General features: G+C 32.8%; 1 protein-coding gene and 1 long non-coding RNA gene across 2 annotated transcripts in view; both read right to left on the bottom strand.

Moving 5' to 3' along the window:
• The window catches only part of YIPF7 (Yip1 domain family member 7), a 37,318-nt gene that overhangs the window by 6,180 nt on the left and 9,482 nt on the right, over positions 1-21,656 (bottom strand). Inside the window, exons 2-4 of the mRNA XM_036227969.1 lie at positions 21,257-21,373; positions 14,397-14,557; positions 8,108-8,253 (exon numbers count right to left, since the gene is read on the bottom strand). Coding sequence (XP_036083862.1) covers positions 8,108-8,253; positions 14,397-14,557; positions 21,257-21,372 — 423 coding nt within the window. The 5' untranslated portion in view covers position 21,373. The remainder of the gene's footprint in view (positions 1-8,107; positions 8,254-14,396; positions 14,558-21,256; positions 21,374-21,656) is intronic.
• LOC107497261 overlaps positions 1-21,656 on the bottom strand; it is a 404,352-nt gene that overhangs the window by 375,484 nt on the left and 7,212 nt on the right. The window lies entirely within an intron of this gene.

Below are 21,656 nucleotides of genomic sequence, written 5' to 3'. Positions count from 1 at the left end.
GGTGCCAGCCCTAACCACAGTGTCTCTTGGGTGGACCACTGGAGTCTACCAGCCAGAGGCAGATGGTGGCTGGCCTCGCTGTGATCTATGACTTTTGTGGGAGCCAGTGGGCTCAGCACTGGCAGCAATCAGCATTGGCTTGATGAAATTAGCTCACTCCTCCCCATGCTTCCCTGAGACCCTGCACCACCTAACTCACAAATTGCCTGTGGTAGGCTCATTGCTAGGCAGCCAGGTCCACCCTGTGCTTTCGCTGGACCACAATTTCAACAGCAAACAGCCCTTAGCTTGTGCAGCTATGAGTGTGGCCAGTGCACCCGAGGAGAGACTTTTAGTGGTGGGCCACAAACTCCTTCCCATGCTATAGTATTTCATGAACAGATCTTAGGTGTCTGCAGGCCAGAGACAGGCAGCAGCTGGCCTTGCAGCAATCTGAGCCTTTTAAAGGAAGCCTCAGATTCAGCATGAGAATAAAACCTGATTCTGTATTGGCCAGGTGAAATCTATATACTTTACCCTGGTGACTCCCTGAGTTTCTGCCGCATCCAACTCCTATACCAACCAAAGGCTCTTATAGCTGCAGAGACTTACAAGGTACACTGGTCCTTTTGCTGAGCCACCTCAGGGTCAGTACTGGTGGTAACCTTGGCTCACAATGTGGTCTCTTCCACTTGCCTCCAGATCCAGCACAGGCAGCAACCATTCATAGATTGTAGCTCCTACCAGGCATTGTGAACAATCAAAACCAGCAGCTGACTTTGACCTACACAGGAGCCCTTCTCAAGGAACCCAGAAACAACACACATGGAGGCTAGCATCAGGCCACACAAAACACCACATGACTAGTCCCATAAGCAGTACACCCCAAGGTTGTACTCAATAGGTACATGAGCCCACTGGGGTGAATCCAACTCCATAGGGTCGGCCCCTACACAGCAGCTCATAACCTCTAGGTATGGCCAGTCTCCACAGCCAGTCAACCCTAGAGTCGATCCCATCCTGTGACATGCTAACAGCAATCAAGGATTAGCTACAAAAAAGAACACACACAACCACACATGGGAACATACACAAAACCCCTGGCAAAGGTGATCGGGGAGACTGAATCACTGGACCACACAGGACAACTACTGCATAAGGCCACCTGGCAAGCCTGGGAGACATAATGAATCTTCTCAATACATAAAAATCAACACAGAGAAGCACCCAAAATGAGAAAGAAAGGGGAAAAAAACATAGCATAAATGAAACTATGGGAGAAAATTCCAGAAAAAAATAAACAAAATGGAAGTAAGCAACCTACTAGAGACAGAGTTCAAAGTATTGGTTATAAGGATGCACGATATACATGGGAGAATAGATGATTTCAGTGAGGACTTCAACAGAGAGATAGTAAGCATAAAAAAAGAATATAGAAACTGTAAAACAATCAGAAATGAAGAATACAATAACTGAAGTGAAAAGTATTCTAGAAGGAATCAACAATAGATGAACTGAAGGAGAGGAATGAATCAGTGAGTTTAAAAACAATGTAGCAGAACAACAACAAGAAAAAAGAATTTTAAAAAAATGAGGAAAATTTAAGACCTCCAGGATAACATTAAATACACTAACATCCACACCATAGGGGTACGAGGAGAAGAGAGAGAGCAAAGGATTGAGAAGCTATTTAAAGAAATAATGATTTAAAAAAAAAAAAAACTTTCCGAACTGGCAAAGGAAATGGACATACAATTCCAGGAAGCACAAAGAGTTCCAAACAAGAGAAAAACAAATAGATTCACATCAAGACAAATCATCAATAAAATTAAAGAGAAGGACAGACTATTAAAAGCAGCAAAAGAAAAGCAGCTAATGACTTACAAGGGTATTCCAATTAGAATGTTGGCTGATTTTCAACAGAAACTTTGCAGGTTGGAAGGGACTGGCACAAAACATTCAATGATGTAAAACAAGAACCGACACCAAGACTACTCTACCTAGCAAGGCTATCAATTAAAGTTGAAGGTGAAATATAGAGCTAAAGGAACAAGCAACAAGCCAGAATTATAATAAATGTTAAGGAGACTTCTGTAAAAAGACATAGGAGGGGAAACCCATAAATATGAATAATAAAATGGCAATAACTATGTACCTATCAATAGTCACTTTAAATGTAAATGGATTAAACGCTCCAATCAAAAGACATAGGGTAGTTGAATGGATAAGAAAACAAGGCCTAGACATACATTGCCTATAAGAGATCCACTTCAGATCAAATGACACACACACACAGAATGAAAGTAAAAAGATGGAAAAAGATATTTCATTAAAATACAAATGAAAAAAATCTGGGTCGCAATACTTATATCAGACAAAATAAACTTTAAAACGAAAGCTATAATAAGAGATAAAAAAGGGCATTATGTAATGATAAAGGGATTAATACAATAAGAGGACATAACCCTAGTAAATATTTATGCACCAAACATAGGAACACCTTCATATGTAAAGCAATTATTGACCAACAGAAAGAGAGAGATTGACAGCAATACACTCATAGTAGGAGACTTTAACACAACATTGACATCAACAGAGTGAATTTCCAGACAGAAAATCAACAAGGACACAGCAGCCTTAAGTGACACAGTAAATCAGATAGATTTAATTCATGTTTTCAGAGTGTTTTACCCCAAAGCAGCAGAATATACAGTTTTTATGAAGTGCACATGGAACATTTGCCAGGATAGATCACATGTTAGGCCACAAAACAAGTCTCAGTAAATTTAAGAGGACTGAAATAATATCAAGCATCTTCTCTGACCAAAATTATATGAAACCAGAAATCAATTACAAGAAAAAAAACTGGAAAATACACAAACAAATGGAGGTTAAACAACATGCTACTAAACAATGAGTTAATAATGAGATCAAGGAAGAAATTAAAAGATAACTGAGACAAATGAAAATGAAAAAACAATGACTCAAAAAGTATGGGACACGATGAAAACAATTCTAAGAAGGAAATTAATAGTAATACAGGCCTACTTCAAGACACAAGAAAAATTTCAAATAAGTAATCTAACCTTACACTTAAAAGCACTAGAAAAAGAACAGCAAACAAACCCAAAGTGAGTAGAGGAAGGATATGATAAAGATCGGAGTGGAAATAAATGAAATGGAGTCTAGAAAAACAATACAAAAGATCAATGAAACTAAGAGCTGGTTCCTAGAAAGGATAAACAAAACTGATGAAACATTAACCAGACTCATAAAGAAAAAAAAAAGAGAGAGAGAAAGAGAAAAGACCCAAATAAATAAAATCAGAAATGAAAGAGAAGTAACTATAGACTCCACAGAAATACAATGGATTATAAGAAAACACTATGAACAATTACATGTCAACAATTTGGATAATCTGGAAGAAAAGGAATTATTCCTAAAAACATAAAATCTCCTAAGACTGAGTCAAGAAGAAACTGAAAATCTGAACCGGTGAAGTCGAATCAGTAATCAAAAGCTTTCAAAAAACAAAATCTTGGACTGGATGACTTTATAGGTAATTTTACCAACTATCTAAAGAATTAACATCTTTTATTCTCAAATTATTCCAGAAAGTTCAAGAGGGGGGAATTCTCCCTAACTCTTTTTATAAAGCCACAATTACCCCGATTCCAAACCAGACAAAGACAGTACAAAAAAGAAAACGATAGGCCAATATCTCCTATGAACATAGATGCAAAAATTCTCAACAAAATATTAGCAAACTGAACTTATCAATACATTAAAAATACACACCACAATCAGGTGGGATTTATTCCCAGAATGCGAGGTTGGTTGAATATCCACAAATCAATTAATGTGATACACCACATTAACAAACTGAAAGATAAAATTTATATAATCATATCAATAGATGCATAAAAAGTGATTGACATAAAACAGTATCTATTTATGATAAAAATTCAAAGAAAAGTGGGAATAGAGGGAACATAGCTCAAAATTAAAAAGGCCATATATGACAAACCTATAGCATCATATATAATGTAAAAAGACTATGTTTTCCTTAAGAGCAGGAACAAGACAAGGATGCCCACTTCCACCACTTCTATTCTAAATAGAATTGGAAATCCTAGCTACAGTAATAAGGAAAGAAAGAGAAGTAAAAGGCATTCCAATCGGAAAGGAAGAAGGAAAACTGTCGTAATTTGCAGATGACATGATATTACACATAGAGAACCCTGAAGATTCCACTAAAAAACTGTTAGAACTAATCAGTGAATTAGAAAAAGTAGCAAGATACAAACTTAAGATTCAGAAGTCAGTGGCATTTTTATACACCAATGATGAACTATCGGAAAGATAAATTAAGGAAATAATCCCATTTACAATTGCATCAAAAACAATAAAATAACTAGGAATCAAATTAACCCAGAAAGTAAAGACCTGTTCTTGAAAAATCATATATCATTGAAAAAAGAAACTGAAGAAGAGATGAATAAATGGAAGCATATACTGTGTTCATTGGTAGAAAGAATCAATATTATTAAAATGGCCACACCACCCAAGGCAATGTATAGATTTAATGCAATCTCTATCAAAATACAAATGGCATTTTTCAGAAACTTGGAACAAATATTCCAAAAACTTACATGGAATCATAAAAGATCCCAGATAGCCACAGCAATCTTGAGATAAAAAACAAAGTTAGAGGCATCACACTACTCGATATCAAATTATACTTCAAGGCTATAGTAATCAAAATGGCATGGTACTGGCATAAGAACAGACACATAGATCATTGGAACAGGATAGAGAGCCCGGAAATAAACCTATGCCTATTTGGTCATTTAACCTATGACAAAGGAGGCAAGAACATACAATTTGGTAAAGACAGTCTCTTCAACAAATGGTGTTGAGAAAACTGCACATATACATGAAAATGAAACTGGACCACCTTCTTACACCATATACAAGAATAAACTTAAAATGGGTTAAAGATTTAAATGTAAGATCTGAAACCATACATCTTCTAGAGGAAAAGGTCATCAGTAAACTCTTTCATATTACTATTAGAATTTTTTTTCTAATTTATCTTCTCAGGTAAGGAAAACAAAAGAGACTACATCAAACTAAAAAGGTTTTACACAGCAAAGGAAACCATTAACAAAATGAATAGGCGATCTACTAAATGAGAGAAGAAGTTCACTTATGATACATCTGACAATGGGCTAATACCCAAAATTTAATAAGAAATTGCACAACTCAACAAACGATGTAATTTAAAAGTGGGCAAAAGACCTGAATAGATATTTCCCCAAAGAGGAAATACAGATGGCTAATAGACATATGAAAAGATGCTCAAGGTCACTAATCTTCAGAAAAATGCAAATTAAAACCACAATGAGATATCACCTCACACCTTTCAGATTGGCTATTATCAATAAATCAAAAAACAAGCATTGGTGAAAATGTGCAGAAAAGAGAATCCCTGTGCACTATTGGTGGGATTGAAAATTGGTACAGCCACTATGCAAAACAATCTGGAGTTTCCTCAAAAAATTAAAAATAGAGTTACCTTTTGAACCAACAATTACACTTCTGGGTACGTATCCAAAGAAAATCCAAACTCTAGTTGGTAAAAATCTGTACACCTCTATGTTCGCAGTAGCACTATTCACAATAGCCAAGATATGGAAGCAACCTATGATTGGATAAAGAAGTTATGGTACATATATACAATGGAATATGACTCAGCTACTCAGCTATAAAAAATGGTATCTTAATATTTGCAACGACATGGATGGACCTAGAGGGTATTATGCTGAGTGAAATAAGTCAGACAGAGAATGATAAATACCATATGATTTCACTTACATGCAGAATCTAAGGAAAAAAATAAATGAACAAACTAAATGAAAACAAACTCACAGATAAAGAGAATAAATTGGTGATTGACAGAGGGTAGAGGAATTGGGGGCTGGCTGAAAAAGGTGAAGGATAAAGAAGCATAAATTATTAGTTGAGAGATGGTCACGGGGAAGGGGAACATGGCATAGGGAATGTAGTCAGCAGTAATGTAATGGCTATGTATAGAGCCAGAGGAAAGATAGAGTAACCATGGGGATCATTTCATAAACTACATAAATGTCAGACCAATGGACTATATACTTGAAACTAATTTCAAAAATACATACATATATATATAAATAAAGGCTGGTAAATAATTTTTTTAAAAAGTACAAATTAGTAGTTGTAAAACAGTCATAGGAACGCAGAGCATAGTATAGGAAATATAGTCAATATTAATGTAATGGCTATGTATAGTGCCAGATGGGTGCTAGAGCAATTGGGGAGATCACTTCGTAAATTCTGTAAATGTCTAGCCATTATGCTGTGTATCTAAAACTAATTTAAAATAATAAAAAAAAAATAACAGAAAAAAAGAATAAACTTTTTTTTTAAAATCTTCAGAATGAAGAAATGAAGTCCTAGAAATAGGAAATGGAAGGTTTAAGATCACACCTAGAGGCAAAGTTAGGGGTAGATCCAATTTTCTCACTTCCAGTTGAGTAATTTGCCTAGATTTCTTTTTCCTTAAAAGAAAAACTATTTAAATAACTCTAACTAATATTCTATAACCCTCCAAAAAAATCTTAATAGGATTAATGCTTTCCTTTAAGAGATGATACTGATAGTATTTTCTACAGGGAAACAAATAGCTGTTATATTACAAAAAAAGAAAAATGAATTAATATATTAAATTGATTATTTCAGACTATTCGATTAATTGACATTGTCTTACTTAGCATTTTAATCTAAGATTATTGAATTATTGTGAAAAAGACAGAAGGGAGGTTGAGACTAAATTAAAACTCTAGGTGATATAGTGTTTGATTTACAGAGTATTTGCATTTGCTGTAGTTAAAAGGAAGAAATAAGATTCTATTACTATTGTACTGGATAAATATGATGTGATTATTGAACACATAACCATGTAGAAACTAGATAACCATCAGTATTTTAATACTGGTATTAAGTAATTAATAAATGAAGTGAAATTTTATGTAGTTGCAGATACATTTTACATCTACTTCTGAAAATTATAGTTACATGGGAGAAAAAATTTGGGAAGTGGACAGCTATAAGATAGGGAAGTAGAAAAGCCCTAGAATCTTTAATTCCCTATATTATTTCTTCTGCCAAGTTTGTCACTTTGTACCTTAATGAAACTGTACTTTTGAGACTGGCTTGACCATATTTTTTATCCTCTGTTTTTAACACATTATTACTCCCTCTTTGGTATAAAATCCTAGACCTTTTCTTATTTCTTCTTTTTCTTTCTTTTTAATGAAACATTGTTTTAAACTATGTGATTGAATGTCTTCTAAACTTAGGTGGAATAATGTGCTTTTTATGTCTTTTAATATTATTACTCCCAGATATAAAGAATGAAAGAGACACATACACAAGATAAATGGTGATTTCAGCATAAAAAAAGAAATGTCTTTATAAAAAGCATAAAACTAAAATAATAGAGAAAGTGTATTGATTACACTTATTATTGAATAAACAAATCATAGGATGTCATTGCAAGTTAATTTATCCATAGTAGCCTAACTAGAAACAAGAAGACCCATGTCATACCTCACAGGATATTAGAAATACTCCAGAGATACACCCCAGCAAAGAAAATAATGAACATAGTGAAAGGATTTCTCCTGTGTCACAATACAAATTTCACAGAAAGTAAGAAATAAAATTTAAGTCTTATATTTCCCAAATCTATTTGTTCTTTCAACTTTCCAGATGGGCAGTCTTTTCCTAATAATAAGAAAGAAAGAAATGATCCCTTGCTTTGTTGAAAATTTTGATTTGGTGATTTGAGTTTTTTTAAATTTTATTTAAATTTCTATATTTTTAATCTCTTGTAATGCATGATGGCAGTTTTTTGTATGTGACACTATAGTTGTATGAAATGTGTCACCCCCCCAAAATGTCGTTATGAATTAAACACAATTTTCACTTTGTAAAGCGACATACTATCTTCTGTATTTATGAAAATTTATGCAAAAATGACATTGGAAAGAACACACATTAATATCTGTTGCTTGCTGCTGTCCATTACCAGAAGCAGGGTGGCTCCCAGTGCAATGCAGAACAAGATAGGCCCAGCTAGGTCGGTTTCATTCATAATGCTGCCATCTGCTGCCTTCAGTGGGTTTAACACCGTCAAAGTTTTTTGCCATATGTGATCAAAATTAATTCCAAGTTCTGCAAAAGAGGAAAAAAAGCAGATAATATAATAATAGAAAAATAAACATCAGTAATATTCTTTAATTAGAATTAAGATATCTGATTAACTTATTTAGCACTTTTATCTGATCATACCTTCATAATCTGAAATTCTATGTAATATATAGTAACTATAAATAAATTCTAAAAAATAGATTTTTATTCCCAATGAACTAAAATAAATATTTCAGAGAAATAATTCCACCAAGGAAAAATTCCTCTGATTTATGCAACAAATACAAGCTTAAAATCAAGATGAAAATTGGGAAATAGTCATTCTACAGGAAAAAAATATAATAAAATAGTAGCTAACAAACCAAAAGTTCCATCTATTGCCTGTTTTGATGTATCATTTTCCTGCAATTTTCTGTGCTAACACTTTTGAAATGTTGTTATATAAAACATGGCATAATTTTTCACTTAGCAGAATTATCTAAGCTAAAGATGTTAAGCCATGGTCTGGAACCTTACTTTCACCCTACCTCACTTGAAGAGCAATTCTATGCTAACTGCCTGAAACTCCACAAAGGAGAAAAGGGGATGGCCCTTTTAGCAAGTAAAAGTAATCATGATGTGCACACATATTTTAACAAGTTAAATGCTCCATGTGGGTGAGTCTGTGTATTCAAAGATTAAATTCTTGAGACAAGTTAGCTATTCCATTTTATGAGTGGTAGTGGTAAAATAGAATATCCAAAAGCAGTTGAGCTCAGAGTGCATGAGTCCACACTCATTTAGAAATTTTTTTCTCCAATGCCTTGTTTTCCAAAGAATTCTGACTGCTACCTCACAAGGCCTCTCTGTTTGATTCTGCACCTCTTATGTAATTATTATTTTTAAAAATCAGCCATTTGATATCCACTGAGTATAGAAATACATATTGACACCACATCCGTTTATTTCCTCACACTCCTATATACTTTAACGTGTATCTTGAGTAGAAAAAATGAGCATTCGAAAAAGAAAAGAACATGACTTCACTATTTAGAAACCAATAATCAAGCTGGCAACCCTCCAATATGTTAAAGTTGAATAAGAGTGAAGTAGATGCTAGGAAAAACTGGAGTTAAGGCAAATGCATTTTAACCAAGAATAGATGAATGTATTATACTGAATGGCTTTACTGAATTCACATGCTTTGGTCTTACAGACACACAGTGAAGTTAGTACTGTTATTTTATTCTTATCTGTACATCAGATGGCTGAGGTTTTGAGAGATAAGTAACTTGTCCAAAGTCGCAGAGCTATTAATAGAAAATCTGGGTTTCAATATGAAGAATCTGACTCAAAAACCCATGCTGTAAAATAAGTAAAATAATATAAAATCAAATCGAATCAATTTAAAAATGGACAGAGGAATTGAATAGATATTTCTCCAGAGAAGACATACAAATAGCCAAAAGGTACATTAAAAAGTGCACAATATCATTAATCCTCAGGGAAATGCAAATCAAAACCACAAGGGATCACCTCATGCCTGTTAGAATGGCTATCATCAAAAAGACAAGAAAAACAAGTGTTGGTGAGGAGATGGAGAAAAGGGAACCATTATGCAGTATTGGTAGGAATGTTAATTGGTTCAGCCACTTTGGAAAACAGCACAGAGGTTCTTCAAAAATCAAAAAAATAAAAAATAAAAAATAAATAGAACTACCAAATGATCCAGCAATGTCACTTTGGGGTATATATCCAAAGAAAATTTTCATTTTCTTTGAAAATGGTATCAGGGTTTCAGAAATATCTGCACACCCATATTCATTGCAGTATTTTTCACGATAGCCAAGATATGGAAACAACCTAAGTGTCTGTCAAGGAGTGAATGGATAAAGATGTGGTATATACATACAGTAGTATATTATTTAGCCCTAAGAAAGAAATAAATCTTGCTATTTGCAACAGAAATGGACCTTAAGGACATTATGCTAAGTGAAATAAGCCAGAGAAAGGCAAATATTGTATGGATCACTTATATGTGGAATTTAAAAGTTAAAAAAAAAAGAGTCAAAGAGAAACCAAGTAGAGAAGTGGTTGCCAAGGGCTGAGGGTAAGGGAAATAGGAAGAGGTTGATCTAAACAAACAAACAAACAAACCTATGCTTTTAATCAAATAAATGTGCATCTGATATCTTAATGATTATATATATTTTTTAATTCAGCTCAATTCTCCCATGTGAAGAATTGTCTCCCTAAATTATTTGTACATGGCATTCAACTTCCTATCCCAGGATTTAGTGACCCATTTTGATTAGAACAGGATATAGTTCAACTTATTTTATAGTTGCTCAGACCACCTAAACACCTTGCAAAGCTGACATTCTATACACAGAAGACCCAATAGACTTTCAATGCTTGCCATGACATAGAGGTGACTTGCTTTAAAAGGACCTATACATTTTCAGAAGATCAGTCAGCAGTTGGTTTGAACTACAATAAAAACAGTATTCTTTCACTCATTTCACATTCAGATTGACAATTGCTATCCCAAGCTTGAAAAGAAGGAATTTGGCTGATTAAATTAATATTGAGCAAATCATTTACATTTTAACTTCCATTTTGCATCCTTTTAATTTTCACAGCGTATTTATATATTTCTTAATAAATACACACTTTGGAGAACATGAGCAGTTCGCCAAGCTTAAAATGAGGCTAGATTGTCCAAAGTGATTTTTAAAATAGCAGATTTTAAAAGTTGACAATTCTGTAGTTTAAATTAATTTTACCTGAGACTTATGTTGCTTTTAAACTTTGTTTTCAATGTAGACATTCATGCTAATAATGTTTTCAGTATTTACCACAATAAAGTGGTCTTCGATTCAAAATATATTTTTCCTCAAAGTATAATTATTCCTGAAGAGACTGAAGAAAATCAGATGAAAAAGTTTTTATGAGATATTATTACAGATTTCAACCATTTATTTTATGGCATAATTAACTTCTGCCTATGTTTCAACATTGAATCATGAAACTGAGAATAAATATAAGACCTACTAAATATTTTCATTAAAAAAAAGATTTTACATGTTTTCTACCAAAATAAATTTTCATAATATTTTGTTGTCAAATTTATTGTAATGTTGCAAATGAAATTATAAGTATCTATTAATTGTAGATAACTGAATATAACACCTTATTATACAAAATAAAAGAAGATAAAACTGCTGTGAAATTTGAATGCAAAATTTATTGTTTTGCTGTCATCTATTGGTTGCAAGGTATACAATATATATGCCATACGATAAATTAATATTTTTGTTTTCTTTGCAGATTGTGGCATTGGCTTTTCAAATATAAACATCAGGCTATGCTACAAATACAAATACCAAGCATCACCGTAATTTTTCTGGTCTGACAGACCTAAATTTACTATTATTCTTCAAGATCTATTTGTTAACATATTGGTTGTACATTATCAGATAGTAAAAATTCTCATTCTTACATAAAACCAAACAAGTCTTTTAGACAAGGTATTTAGGGAACAAACAAGCACTATTGCACATAACCCTTTTTTTGGTGTGCAAGGTATGTTAAGTATTCTAACTTCATAGTTTTATGGGCTCTTTTGGTGTACACTCAATAAAAACTAGCAAATAGCATTTATTACCTTATCCTAGAAATTATGCGTATAGCTGTTTCATATTTTTTAGACAGATGAAGATTGAGACTTCCACAAAGTCACCCAGCCTAAAGAACATATTGGATCAGAGACTAGAAATTTCATAGATTCAAAATGTAAAATTATATTAAGTGTTCTCTTCTAACATACTATACATTTAGTGGAATAATCACAAAGGCAAAAAATAATCTAGAAATTTTCCCCAAGCTATATAAAGTGGGAGGGGCCTATTTCTTAGTCAAACGTAAGGAAACATTAGAAGAGGCTATATTACAGTTTAGTATACCACAATAGAGACATTTCAGATAAGCAGAAAATAATTATTTTCAATAAATTTATAGGAAAAAATTTTAATCTTTAAAGAAAATAAATTTAAATACCTACTTCACATATTAAACTAAAACAATTTTCAATAAATCAAAAAATTAAATGCAGAACAAAAAGATAATTAAAAAATCTATAAAATGTAAGCTACATCTAGAACTGGAGAAATAGAAGCAAAAGAACAGTTGGAAAGAAAAATTATCAAGGAAATTATTGTGGAGTTGAAAACATAAATATTGAAATTTCTATATGTCTTAATGTTCTATAAACAAATTAGATGGTAATCGCAATCTAAAAAAACATTTCAGATAATAATTAATGTTTTTACTGTATAAAATCTCCAAAAATTAAAAAAAGGGAAAAAAATAATAAGATTCCAGTGAGAAGTCTGACAAAGAACATGAGAAACAGGAAAAAGTAAAAAGTCAATAAATATATGAAACAAATGTCTAACTTTTCTAGTAATCAAGAAATACAAAAGTATTCATTTTTGCCTTTTTGTCTATCAAATTAAAAAAAAAAAGACATTTGGTATTCTACTCTTAAGGTGAAGTAGAATATCATTTTTCTAGATTAGTTTGGCAGTATAAGTACCATTTAACCCAAGAATACCACTGTTATGGATCCATCCTAAGGATAGACCCTATTATACAGGTCAAAGTTGTTTACTATGGTATTCACCAAAGTATTACATATTATGAGGAACAGCCTTTAAGGTAAATTTTAATTATGGTACTTCTTTACAATGAAATATTATGAACTCATTCTACATTATGATTTAAAATAATACTTAATGAATTAAATATCTTATGTATTATGTAACAAAATATAAAATTTTATATTCATAGTATGATGTGACTTTTATTTTTAAGCATTCATAAATAGTTATACATTCAAAGAAAAATAGCATTTCAAAAAAATTAAATTAAATTAAATTAAATCTGGGTGGAAATCCATAAAGTTGTTCATGTTAGTTTTGACCCAAAGATAAAATTTTAGGTAATTTTTTAAAATTTTTATTCATGTATTTCCATATTTTCCAGATTTCCATATTGTATATTGATTACTTTTATAATTCAATAACTTGACATTTTTTTAAAGTAGAGATGTTGGTGGACTTAAGGAAAATGTTTAACAAGAACAGCACACAGAGGCAAAAGAGAAGGATTTAGTTTAACATAACAAATCTGAAAGCTTAACTGGCTTCTAATGAGCCAAAAATATATATAATTTTCTGTGCCTTTCTGAATTATTTAAATCTTTCATCTTTTTTTAATTTTTAAGGCAAGAAAAGAATATTTTAATGCCAGGTTGCTGGCTGCATTCATATGAGGCAAACAATGATTTTTCGATTGTAAAATATTGGGAATTTAAATCTATCTCTTTTCCCTTGAATACATATAAAGGATCTGGAAAAGTTAACCTGTGAAAATTTCTTCTTAGCTCTCAAATTTAAATCTACTTGAGTTTTAGTTTTCTTGCATCTATACTTCTAGCATCATGTTGATATTCTTTAAGATCAAAAATAGCAGATGCAGGGGCCTGGATATTTAAAAATATATATATTTTAAAGGAGAGAATATCCCTGATATCCTCTAAGGTCCTTCAACTACAGGGATCTCTGGGCTTCCTTGTCATCAGCAGTGCTATTTACTGGAATCATATTCCTCCCCATTTAGCCATGCCTACTGATTTTAGAGGGCTCATATGATCCAGAGAAGAAGAAAAAAAAACCTCATGAGCCAGACTTGTCTCCATGACAACAACAACAACAAAACAATAATAAGTTCAGAAACTACCCCCTTTGCTCCCAAGCAAATAGCACAGAAAATAAATTAGGCTGTAATAAAGTAGTTTTATTAGCTGGAGTGGGAACCAATTTTCCAAAAGACATCTTCACTATTGTCTATACATGGCCAGGAAGTCCAAATTTAAGAAATAGTGAAGAAACATTTGATAACTGCAGCAATAACACAGCAATACTATATACCTACTTCCAGTTTTCCCCACACAAACATGCGACAAACTTTCACTAGTTTAAGTGTTTTGAACTGGCAGACTTGTTTATATATAGAACAATCACACATAAAATAGTGTATGCAACATGCTGACAGCATACATTAAGTGTGATTATTGCTGTTATTTTTTAAGCTGTACACACATTAATAGCATTTCCTTAACTTATCTTCTAGCAAAGGAGGCTCTTCATCAAAATTGTCACTGTAAGGAGATTGTGAATAATAGTCCAGGTTGGATTCTGGCTGAAAAAATTGTCTGGCGTAACCTGATGGCATGAGCATCTCTGGTGGGACAAAGGCAGGCTGAGGCTGCTCACTGGCTTGTTGGCTAGAGAAAGGAAAATACTGGTATTTATACAGCTAGGAAAGGGATATTATGACGAATCAAGGAAGGAAACTATAATTTTTCTGTCATTGATTATCTTGGGTTATATATTTAAGCATGAAAGAAATAACTCACATAAAGTTTAACTTAATCAAAAAAGCAAAGTCACTGGTCATAAAAAGATTTTTAGAATGATCCATACCAACTAATATTTACTGATTATGTACAATGTGCTAAACACTTTTTCTCACATTTTCTCATGCAATTAAAACTCCGGAAGGTAAAAACTATACTTTTAGTCCCATTTTACAGAAAAAATAGAGGTTTTTAGAGACCGAATGATTTGCTCAGACTAGTGCAGGTATTGGATTCTGAACTGAACTTGTTTGGCAGCACTTTGCTTCTGACACAATGTTGTTTTTTCACTGACTTTCAGAGGCAATAAACAAACATTGTTTATTTATAAAGTAGCAAGTGAAAATTATAATTTTAACAGTACAGTCAACTTATAGAAAAAAAATACATAAACTGATTGTTGTCCATAAAGAAATAGACTCTAGTCTGGCCATTCTCAGTCAATTATTGCCAATTGAATTATCTTTGAGTACCTAACTAAAAGTATTTCGTAGCTGGCTTTAGTGTCCCTCTTTCAAAATATGCAATTTAGTTTTGTACAAACATGTTTTTATACTTCCTTGTCCATTCTTTTTTTCTTTATTTCACCATTTGTGTGAGAAAATTGGAAAACAACAATCTTAATAATTAATTCCTTGAGAAAGCTAGAGAAGGAAAGAAAAAGAAACAGAATATGAGGTTATTTGGTCACTTTTATTGTTTTTGCCTAAAGAAAGGGGAAAAAACATAAGGAATTGTCTTTCTGAACTGGTTTAAGTTTCTTTTATCAAAGTCTCTTAGGCTAAATTAAGTGAAAAATACAGTCCAGTATTCTGAACTTTGTAGCTCTCTATGACTCTTCATGCAAAAAGTTTACAAAATGGCTATACATACACATTAATTTTAATATGAAGTCTAAGAATAACATATTCAATCTCCTTTATATGAGTAAGATTGACAGAGAAAATAACCTCTTCTGAAAAATAAGGCTATACGATAAAAAGAGATATATACATTTAATCATTCACGAACTCAGCCGCAAGCACATTAAGAGCAGGGACCTGGTATAATATTTCTTGAATTCTCCCACAGCATCTGCTGATTACTGTAATTGTTCATTTAATCATGTGGCATAGTCCTAATTTTTTTTTTTTAACAACGTAGGCCCGCTATCAAAAATACTGGGAGAAATGAATTCTATATAAGGATCTGAATGGCTTTTTGGTTGATAAAGTTCCCCCTAGATATGTACTTTTTTTTAATGTAACCATTTCTAGAAGAATAAAAGGGTCAAATAGAGATGATTTAATAGATCAGTATCTGAACAAGACTATTTTACTGACATACTGTCTTGGCCCCAATAAAATCCATGTCCACATGCTAATAACCAGGGTGGAGAAAACATAACATTCACAATTATTCATTGCAAAACACCCTCTGTGAGTGAGATTTAGTATTGGTACCTACTTTGACACCACCCCCCCTCCCAGAGAAAAACATATTTTTATAGGAAAAAAAATGCCTATCCCTTTCTCTTTCCTCCATCCCTCTCTGCTACTTCATCCAGCAAAATTTGTTCATCAGGAGTTTGGCCTTTGTTATCCTTGTTATAATAGAAGCAAGATAAAATTTCTCCACCACTAACTTAAAAAAGTAAAATTTTAAAATATGTTCTATAAAGGAAACCTCAAAATTTTTTATCTAGAAGAATTACTATGCTCATTTTCTATCACAGTCTAAATTAAAATTCTCTTTTAATCTTATAACTTTGACTTTGTATATGTTGACTATAACATTTAATATGCAATATTAAAATAATCACATTATTAATCCACGGTCCCACCCAGAAAACACTGTAAATACCCAATTCTCATGTTTTAGGACTTTCTCTGAAAATGACTGTGAACAGCCATAATTTTAACCATATATCTTGAATTATCATTCAGTCCTACATCTCCCAGTGTTATTCTTTTTTGTAGATGGCTCCAATTCTAAATAACTATGCCAATAAAGTTCTTTTATAGTTTTGGTGACATTTCTCAAGCTTACAGTAACCTTTCATAAAAAAATAAATTAGAGGGAATGGGACTGGACACTTTACTAATTACTCTGTTAAAGTCTATGAATTAGTAATCTATTAAAGTTAATTGCTTGAGTCAGATTGATATAACCATCATTTCAAGCAATTCTGAGGTGTCTTCAAAAGTCTCCTTTAGAACAACTGGCAACATTCTTGGTCATATTTTCCTTCTCTTGCTTCCTAACTCTGTGGAGTTACATTTCTACCTGTTAGGATAGGCCAATGATAAGATTTGTCCTGAACCAAGTTAAGTAATTAGCAAACAGCTTCTAGAGTCAGAATGCCTGGGTTCAAATTCCAGATATATAATCTTAGGCAAATTACCTCACATTCTGTTTTTCAGTTTCTCATTTGTAAAATGAGAATAATAAGAACACATAAGTTTGTGAACTTAATTAGCTAGAATAAGAAAAGTACTTAGAGTAGCATTGGGCACACACAAAAAAATGATCAATAAGCATTAGCTAAATATTTGTATGCTCTTTTCTTCTTAAGACACTAAAGCATTCTAAATATTTTCCACACTCCCTGGAACAGCACCTTCTGTATTTGTAATAGTTTTCTTCCAGTTTGCCACTTTTTCAAAGGAAAAATCATTAATAGAAGGCCAAGAGTTTATATCCCTTCTGTGCTGATCAACTTTAGCTTTCTCAATAGGACTTTAACATTCATTTTCTAGTGCAAATATAGAAGGTCAATGTTGGACAATTTAGTTATAATTTCTGTGGTTGCAGATATGTTTGTTGTACACAATTTTCTGTGCCTTATTACATAACCCCTAGCTACATATCTTATTAGAGGCTTTGTTTTGTTAAAATTATAGGTTTGTACTTCTATTATCAAGGTCAAGTGATGTTGCTTTCCTATCAGTCTGACCCTGGGGTAATGCAGGTGGTGAGCTCACTCCCAGTGTTTCATGGTGAGCTAGGGTATGAAACAGGTGGTAAGAAATGTACTATCAAATAAGTCCCATTCACTGTAAATCTAGCTCAATCTTTGGACTTATTCAAGTATATGTGTATTTCATACAATCAGGTACTCTTCCAGAAACCTGAGACTACAAAAGTTTTCAGAATTTGCAACACCATCAATTGAAACAGCTTAAGATAGCAGTATAACAGGTCTATAACAAAAATATCCTCATGGCTAAAAAAAGTTTAGTCTAAACTCCCAGAAACATTTTATCTATACAAGTCTCCCATTGAGACAGTAAAATCAGGCATTCTAAATGTCCTCAGTAAGAACATGTCATGTAGGATCAGTTCGATGGTAGAGTGGTTTAAGGAATGGTGGCTGGGGGAGTTAGCTTATGTAACATTCCCAGATTCTGTCTGGTCCAGCAAGTGCACTGTGACAATGTGCCATTGAAAGTGCCATTCGCTCTCTTTGAAACACTAGAGACAGATCAGGTCTAGGGATTCCGAGAAAATGATGATTCATTATCAATCTGTTAAAGTCCTACGCAAATGTATTCCCTACATTCAAAGGGAGTTTTCCAGTTGTCATCTTTCTGCAGAAACATCTACTTCTTTCTCTAAATAATTTGAATAGGGTTCTCATTTCAAAAATTGGAAAAATATAATGGGAAAATATAGCCTTGATAATGCTACCAATGATTGGAAATAATGTCTTCTGAATGACTGGATAGTTGTTTTTTTAAATGAGAAAGCTCTTCCTTGTTCATTCTAAAATTAATAATAATAATAATAATAATAATAATAAAATTTAAAAATAAAAAATAAACTGGTTACAAACCTAATCAACCTTGGGCTAAAATTCTAACTCCATTTCTTACTACTTGTGTGACTTTGGAAAAATTCCTTAATTTCTCTGGTCCTTTCTTTCTTATATATAACTAGGATAATAATAGTACTTATCTCAAGGTCATTTGAGGATCTAATAAGTTGGATTGTCCAATGAGGATCCAATGAGTCAACAAACTTTCAAATTAGTATGCCCTTAAAGTCAAGCTTTTTAAAACTAACTCTCATATATAAGGGAGGGGTACCAGAGAGACAGACAGAAAGAAGGAAAGAAAGAAAGAAAGAAAGAAAGAAAGAAAGAAAGAAAGAAAGAAAGAAAGAAAGAAAGGCAGGAAGGAAGGAAGGAAGGAAGGAAGGAAGGAAGGAAGGAAGGAAGGAAGGAAGAAAGAAAGAAAGAAAGAAAGAAAGAAAGAAAGAAAGAAAGAAAGAAAGAAAGAAAGAAAGAAAGAGACTAATTGATTATAACTTCCCTCTAGATTTCTATATCTCTTGCCAGGATGATAAGCATATATTCTGACTTGGAGTATATTTTAATTGAACTATTCACTGAATGAACAGAAGGCCAAGTCTCTGGAGTTTGTTTATGTACACTAGTAAATCACTGACCTGGCTCCATGTTTTATGTACCACATAAAACTACCACAGCTAATATGCCCTTTTCTAATTCCTAAGACTTTCAGTGTGGGTTAGAATTTAAATATTACCACATCCAAATCAGGACTTGGGTTTAAATGATAAGCAGCTGAAACAGGCTAGGCCATCAATCAGATACAATATAATCATGAATTTTTCTTATTAGTTATATTAATTTCCACCTTTTTGTCATCTTGATTTCTGGGCAATGTTGATATGTAAAATCAAATGAGAAAGAACATTGGATAGGGTGGAGCAGAGGAGAAGACCATGATCCATGAGTCCTGATTAAGGAGATAGTTTTCTCTCTCTTATTGGACAGTTTAGTTTAGTTTAGTTTAGTTTAGTCTGAAAATGTAGATTGCAGGTTCTGCTCAGGTGCTTATCCCATTTGCAGAAGAGAAGGAAGAAAAGAACAGAAGTTCAAGACTACTGGTTCCTTTCAATGAAGCAGGAGGACAGAGCTAAAAATCCTTTTAGATACTGCCCATTGTGAATTATATATTTTGAATTACTATCCTTTAATACCTAAAGGCTCAGATTACTTTCTCTGCCTCAAATCCTTTTCCATTTTTTTTTTCTTGACTTTCCAAGGTATAAATCATCAATGGAATAAAATCAAGGTCTCTTTCCATTGTTGGATTCTACAGTGATTGAGCCATTCTATATGACCTTGCCTTTTCCCATGATTTTTTAATATTAAAGTTTTTCAATTATTTAGATAGATAAATAGATAGATCAACAGACAGACAGACAGACAGATGGATAGATGGACAGATGGACAGATAGAGGTATAGATTGTTCTTTCTTTTAAAAAATCCTTATGGTAGCTGGATTGACACTGGATGCATAGAATTAGGGCATGGGTGAGATAAAATATCAGATATTTAAGTTTTACAGTTTAAAAAACATTATATGCCAATTATAACATTATCTCCCTATTAAACTTAGAGCATCAGAAGTTTTTAGGAAACAGTGTGTGAAAGCAGCACCTATCTGCCTATGTATGTCTGTGGGAGTGATCATCCAGTGAAAATGGTGTCCAAATTTTCCTGGGCATAGTTGGGACAGAAGAGTCCCCACTACTGTTGTATTTATTCTGTCTTTTCCTCCTTCCATCTGAAGGTTTCAAGGCACTTACCTGTGTTTAGAAAAATAAACTTCAAGGATTAATAAATTTTAAATGTTTGTTTTGTGGTTATTTGGCCTAAGCTTGTTGGAATGGCACAGTGATTATACATCCCACTTTGCTTAAAATGGTCCAGTTTATTCCTATTTTACCAATATTGTAAAAAAATAAAATAACATCCATTTCACTCTAAAACTTGTCTTGATTTTATAATAAATTATATATCGATTCTGGTTATGAGCCTAATCAACCTTAGGCTAAATTTTAACCCCATTTCTTACTAATTGTGTGACTTTGGAAAAGTTTTTTAATTTCTTGTGTTGCAGAAAAGTTGCAAAAATCAGACTGCTGAGAAACCAAGCAGCATTCAGAGAGTTGAAGAACTCAGGTTTATTACGCTGGTGGTCCCAGAGGAGTTAGTGCTCTGAAGATCTGGGCCTGGAGCTCAGTTGCAACATTCCTTATATAAAACTTATCTGGCATAGCTGATTGGTTAATTTGTCCTCAGATGGTTGCAAGGTGCGGGAGTTGCTATGGGTTTCAGGCAGTTATATTTGTTCCTTAGACAGAACGAGCAAAGCGGAAGATGAGTCTTTAGTTAATTTTGAGTACAGCCTATGCAGCAAGCATATCTACAGAAGCAGAACAAAAAGCTGATTGGCCTTCTGAGTGAAACTCCTCTTCACTTGGGGTCCCTTTTTTCTTACACACAAATAGGATAATAATAGTACTTATCTCAGAGTTGTTTGAGTACCCAATGAATTAATTTATATAAATGAATCTGAGGTGATTGATCAAGGGGATTCATGGAGATCTGAATTAATTTCTCTTCCTTTTTGTGACATTTCTTCCTGGATACTCTACTAAGATATGCTGGGCATAGCTTTTGCTTTTCCCAAGGAAAACTCCATACCTGGGATCCCTTGTCATAATATTATAACCTCTTAAAATGACAGCATATTATCTCAATATAAAGTACTTACTTTCTAGATCCATAGAGATTTTCATAGGTATTAGAATCATTACGACTCTGCTCCTGATTATCAATGGTGTAATTCGATTGGTAAAAATCAGAGTCAAATTGTCCCAAGTTTGACATCCTGAAAAATAAGAGTGTTTTTTACAAGAAATTTATCAGTCGATAAAACTTCTTTTGAATATTACAAAGGTTAATTGACAATGTGATTATGGCTGGAACCCTATCAGAGAACAAGGTATTCTTTTGATGGGGTAGATTAAGTAATGGGGGAAAGATGTGAAAATGTATGCTAGAAAGTCATTTACAAAACGTGTATCTTCAATTAATTTTCCTGAAGTTTCACTCACTAGGATTGTGACTTTGACTAAATTCACTTTAATTGGTCTGAAAGAACTACCATTCTT

This window comes from Rousettus aegyptiacus, unplaced genomic scaffold (assembly GCF_014176215.1).
Source record: "Rousettus aegyptiacus isolate mRouAeg1 unplaced genomic scaffold, mRouAeg1.p scaffold_m13_p_10, whole genome shotgun sequence".
In the NCBI taxonomy this organism is placed as follows: Eukaryota; Metazoa; Chordata; class Mammalia; order Chiroptera; family Pteropodidae; genus Rousettus; species Rousettus aegyptiacus.
This window is presented reverse-complemented; position numbering and strand designations above follow the sequence as displayed.